At 48.2% G+C, this 5,810-nt stretch overlaps 2 protein-coding genes across 2 annotated transcripts; both read right to left on the minus strand.

Moving 5' to 3' along the window:
* Positions 1–559: 559 nt before the first annotated feature.
* On the minus strand, positions 560–3,322 carry LOC136470038 (probable phospholipid hydroperoxide glutathione peroxidase). The gene is made up of 7 exons (XM_066468012.1): positions 2,953–3,322; positions 2,786–2,790; positions 2,594–2,670; positions 1,691–1,752; positions 1,432–1,550; positions 913–1,080; positions 560–823 (listed from the first exon to the last, which is right to left on the minus strand). Exons 1-7 carry the CDS (start codon positions 3,236–3,238, stop codon positions 782–784), a joined length of 759 nt encoding a protein of 252 aa, XP_066324109.1. The 5' UTR covers positions 3,239–3,322; the 3' UTR covers positions 560–781.
* A 308-nt stretch (positions 3,323–3,630) lies between these two features.
* LOC136470039 (uncharacterized) lies at positions 3,631–4,869 on the minus strand. The gene is made up of 2 exons (XM_066468013.1): positions 4,777–4,869; positions 3,631–4,269 (listed from the first exon to the last, which is right to left on the minus strand). The coding sequence occupies exons 1-2, from the start codon at positions 4,867–4,869 to the stop codon at positions 3,631–3,633; spliced, it is 732 nt and encodes a 243-aa protein (XP_066324110.1).
* Between the last annotated feature and the right edge of the window lie 941 nt (positions 4,870–5,810).

Below are 5,810 nucleotides of genomic sequence, written 5' to 3' on the forward strand. Positions count from 1 at the left end.
CATCTCGTTTTACAGGATTTGAGTTTTTAATTCAAAAAAGTTGGCCTAATTTAATCGTGGAATCTGCGTGGAAAGCTTTGCTCTTGGAAACGATGATGAGATAAATAAGTGGAAAGAAAATTGGACTGGAGAATGGAGACGAGTAATGCAGCATTGGAGCTGGGAGCAACAATGTGAGTGTGCCGTCGTGCCGACCGCCGGTGGCTGTTGCAGTCTGGCAGCCGGTGGTTGGCTGGGGCTAATGGAGCGTGGCGTAGCCACTAGCCCAACAGATAATTTGTGCCTATCCTAGCAAAACGCTTGGAAAATAAGATGTGGAGAGGTATGAGAAAGACAAACTGAATGCATACCACTTAAGAACCATAGCAATTTAGAAATTCCCACTTCAAACATCAAACCATTACAAAATAATTGCCCCTTGCCAAATTAATTCCGTTGCTCTTTAGCAATATCTCTTCCGATGTTTGCCCTTGCTCCGGCGAGCAGGTACGCAAGATATGCCCCCATGTCAAAACTTATTTCTAAATATCTCAACAACCAACCCGGTTTCTCAAAGATCTCAACAACCAACCCGGATACATAACCTTTCAAGAGAATTCATGCATTGCATCATTTTATTACATACATGGCATTTACCACAAAACAGGGCATACAGAAGAAATACAGTAAAAACATCTCGGTTCTAAGCACAGTTTCAAACATCTCGGTTCTAAGAACAGCTTTATTAAAACGCTACTGAGGCAAATGCAATGCAGCAGTTTAGTAGGGCTAGTGGATCCAATTACAAGGTTGAAGAACTCCCTAGTAGCTTCTTGATGTCCTTCTGCAAAAATTTGCCAAAGTTAGTGCTGCAAGATGAAACAAGAAAACTCAAATGACCAGACCACCGACCAGGTCGATGTAGGAACTTACCTCGATGCTCAGTGGGGAAGTTGTTGGTGCGTACCGCTCCACAACACGCCCCTCTTTGTCAACCAAGAACTTGGAGAAGTTCCATTTTATGTTCTCACCAAAGAGACTACCTTTGCTGGACTTCAGGAACTTGTAGATGGGTGCAGTATTGTCACCATTGACATCAACCTAGCAAAATGAAAGTTAAAAACTTTAAACTCCGTGTATGCTAATTAGAATCACATTCACAAGCACATGGATAATTCAACTGATGCATAAATTAAACTTAAACAATGAAACTGGTCCCTAATCCCCGCCATTTGATTTTTAAAACAATTATGAGATAGCCTTAGCAACAGCACAGTGAGTTCAAATATTACATTTCACACAGACAACATATATATATAGAGAGAGAGAGAGAGAATGCTTGGATTCATTGATCAAGTACGGTAGCTGATCATGAACGTCAAGCAGATTTTTTCCCCCTTTTGGCTTGGAAAATACAAAGACAAAAGAAATAAGTACTGTGTGCAGATTTACCTTGTCGAAAATTGGATATTCAGCCTTGAAGCGAGTGCAAGCAAACTGAACAATCTCCTCATTAGTGCCAGGCTCCTGCCCACCGAACTGGTTGCATGGGAAAGCAAGGATCCCAAAACCTGAAGACACATCAGATTGACAACATTTAGCACATCAATCATGTTTTGATATGAAGGAGCCAATCTATATGAGCAACAGAGCATGCGCAAAAACACACTCCGTAATTAAGGAATAACGAGGCACAAGATTAGATACTTACCCTGGTCCTTGTACTTCTCATACAACTGGCTCAGCTCTGTGTAGTTGGAATTGGTCAAGCCACTGCAACAGAATAAAAGAGAAGTGGCCATGTTAACTCAAAAGTAGTCAACATAATCTAATACAATGGTACATGTGCACCTCATGATCAGGGATAAAAAGACTATGCAAGAACATACATATATTCCTATATTCCTAACGTACAAATAGAAATGGGGAGAATAACATTGACACTTAAATCTCCATAAATAAATAGTGCAGTTGGCAGGTGTCCCACTATTTTGATGTCCAACTGCAACCACTACCACGCTGTCTGTTTAACAGGCAAATTCCTCCCACACATGGATAACTCAAATGTTGATTCTCAAGAATAGAAATTACTATGGCGCTCAGGGTACGCGTTTAGCACAATATATTTAACAGGTAAAAATTTAAATTTGAATTTGCTACGATTATATTACATAACAAAGCATATAATGTGCATCTTTACTTGCTAGCTCCATCACACTTATCCACAAACATAAAGCTCAAATTATAAATACTCCCTCCATTCCAAATTGTAAGTCGTTTTGGCTTTTCTACATTCAAAGTTTTTACTATGTCTATGTATCTAGACATAGTGTATATCTAGATGCATGGCAAAAACTATGTACCTAAAAAAGCCAAGACAACTTACAATTTGGAAGCGGAGGGAGTACACTACATTAGATGATTAGAAGAACTAAATGAGCATATTGCCACTAGTAAGCACCAAAGCACTCTCCTACGGCCAGTTTCACCGTGAAACATGGCTTGTTTCATTATGAATAAGAGGATTACATGATGCATTCCACATAACTTTTCAAGCCATGATCAATTTTGCAACATAATGGAAAATGGTGTTAAGAAAGCAGTAAATTGGTACCACTGAGATGCAACATTGACTATGAGCAGAACCTTCCCCTTGTAGGTGCTAAGGTCCACATCTTTCCCGCTAGCATCCTGCGATCAACAACAACCAAAAAAAGAGATCATTTAGGAAAAGAATCCAAGACGAAAAAAAGCATTTAGTATGATAGCACATCCGGAGACTATCGGGAACGAAGCAATCTTCAACCAAAACTGGAGTAGGAAGACAAGACTTGAAAAACAGCGGAATCAGGGAAGGATATATGTGCAAATGCTAAACTCGGCGAGGACATGTGTACAAACTTTGTAGCTCTCGCTTTCAAAGAGAAATGAGGAATTGGTATTTTATACAGGCGATTGGGCCGTTTTGCGCACCTTGACGGATGAAGTCGTGGACGGAGGTGGCGGAGGAGGCAGCAGCCATGCTGAACAGTGCGAACCCGCCGGATATCGAGCGCAGATCCAGCGACGACGAGACCGCGGTGGCGGCGCGGAGGATGCGCTGGCAAGGTGTGGACAGAGGGAAGGGGCTAGCGAGGCGAGTGTGACGGCCGTAGCGCAGGGGCGGCGCGGAGGATGGAGGGGGGGAGATGGGGATAGCGGCGCACGTCGGGAGGCGGAAGCGCAGGCGAGAGAATAGTGGGGCGGGGCGGGGAGGCATCGGCGATCGGGCCGCGATTATACCGGAGCGCCGGTGCCGGTGACGGTGGGGCTGATGATAGAATGAACGAAGTAGGAGTATCTTACGGCCGGAGGCGGGGCCCCCACGGGCCACGGCCGTATCGTGTTGGCGGTGGCCACGGACGGTATGTCTCGCCACGTCTCACGCGAACGTGAGGGCTTTGTCAAAGCGCTGGCGCCGCCCGTCCGATGAGCATTCGACGGGCCTGTTACCGTATCTTCTGCACGCGAACGCTTGACCCCCTAGATTAGACCGTCTCCAACAGCTCATGCAAACTGCCGTATACCCAAAATCGGTTATGCACAGTGTTTTAGCCGGCTCCAACGACGCAGACAGAGCATGCATTTTGGGTACGACGTCAACTAGGATGTTTATTTGTGTCGTATTTCTCCAAGACGCAAAGTCTTCCGCGGCAGCGAGGTGAGCGCCAGCGGGGGGCCACCACCGCCTTCGTCATAGACAGCGCCGACGACGCGGACGCCGCGCGCCGCGTGCTCCTCTCCGGGCACGAGGCTGGGGCTCGGTCCGCCGACGCGGTGGCCGTCCATCGGGCCAGGTACCGCGACACGGCGGCTGAGGCGTGGCCGCTGCTGCGACGCGCGCGGGGAAGCCCGACGTGCCGGCGGCCCACGAGGACGGTGAAGTCCAGGTGCCCGCTGGGGCTCACCTCGCTGCCGTGGGAGGAGCTCGCCGGCGAGGCGGGGAGGGAGGCGGGTGGAGCTCGCCGGGGAGGGAAGTGGGCGGAGCTTGGCTGGGAGGGAGGCGGGCGGCGCTCGCCGGATCTGCGCGCAGGGAGGGAGGGAGGCCGTGCAGGGGAGGGAGCTCGCCGACGAGGCGGGGAGGGAGGCGGGCGGAGCTCGCCTGGGAGGGAAGTGGGCGGAGCTTGGCGGGGAGGGAGGCGGGCGGCGCTCGTCGGATCTGCGCGCATGGAGGGAGGGAGGCCGTGCAGGGGAGGGAGCTCGTCGGCGATGCAGGCCCGACGACGACGACGAGGCGGGGAGGGAGGCAGGCTGTTGGAGAAGGAAGGTTTTGGGTAGGCGACCTATTTACTGTGTAGAACTCAAATCCGGGTATAGGTAGTTGATTTAGGTATCGGCTATTAGAGATAGTCTTACCCGTGATGCGACAATGGATCATATCACAATTATATATTTTGTTTTACAAAAGATGTCACTGTGATCAAATGGACATGTAGCCAAGACATGAGATAGCTCTAATGCACGATCGGTAATTCTGCCAAGTGGGCGCCCGTCCACCGGAACACTCCGCTAGTGCCCATGGCGCCAGCCCAACAATGTCAAGCCTCTTATTTGTTCATCCACTCGTTCTACAACCGTTCTAAAAAAACTCACCTCATTGCAGCACCGCGACAACCCTCCGCGACCACGCTTTACCGTACCACCTCGGCGATCGTGTCTCCCTCTCCAGTCGCACCTCCGCTCCGTCGGCCGACATCTCCACCGTGCCTAGGCGTGGGAGCCAGATCTTCCTCCCTCTCCATTGCGCCTCCCGCTCGCCATGGCCTTCTCCAGCCACGTGAACTCCGCCACGGCCTTCTCCACCAGACCTGCCGCGGCCTTCTCCACCAGGAGTGGCGAGCTTTGCGCCATTGGTGAACTCCACGAGCCGACGAGCATTCATTCGCAAGCAGCAAGGAGATGTTGTGCTGAAAGAGCATGTTGCAATCGTATCTTTCAAGTGTTTCAGATGTTCCATAGGTATGTTGCAAGTGTTTTATATGATTGTTGCAAAGTAGATCGAGATGTTATATATGTTGCAATGGTTGTACACATATGTCGCAAGCTTCTGTTCCTAATGTTTTATCTGTTTTTTCAGATATGTTGCAAGTATGTTTATTTGGATATTGAATATGTTTCACACATATGTTGCATGTGTTTATCTAGATGTTGCATATGTTTTATAATGGTTTCAAGTGTTTTTGCAAGTGTTTCAGGTGCATGTTTCAAGTGTTTCATCTGTTTTCAGACGTATGTCACAAGTGTTACATCTGGATGTTTCAAAAGTAGATCGTGTGTTGTATCTCCCTCCTCGCCTTCTGCTGCCTCGCCTTGGTATCTCATCCTCTCGACGTCGGCTAGGCATCCAAACTAGAGGCGTAGGCAGGCACTGCCTTCTCCCCCTCTTCTCGATGCTAGTGACATTCAGGGCGGCATGGGCCCCATGTAAGGCACATGAAATGGAGTGTGGATGCGGGCGTCTGTCCTGATGTCCAGACGCTAGCACTATCGATGCATGATACCTTGAGAACTAAAAACTAATTTTGAATAAAATCACAATCTCTGAGGAGCAAAACCCATGGTAATCTGGACTTTACGTGATATCGACTCTAAAAGAATCAGCTTCACACAAAGCGAATGAATACTGAACCAAAGCTTTTGCCAAACCGGCAAAGATAAAAATAAATTGACATCAAACTCTAAACATCGAGCAAAGAAAACACCACCAGAAAATGACCTCACCGCCCACGAACAAAGTGAGTCAATAAGACATTGCCCGTTGTTAAAGATTCTAGATACTAGAACGTGGCAAT

The sequence above is a fragment of the Miscanthus floridulus genome, chromosome 8 (assembly GCF_019320115.1).
Source record: "Miscanthus floridulus cultivar M001 chromosome 8, ASM1932011v1, whole genome shotgun sequence".
NCBI classification, from domain to species: domain Eukaryota; kingdom Viridiplantae; phylum Streptophyta; class Magnoliopsida; order Poales; family Poaceae; genus Miscanthus; species Miscanthus floridulus.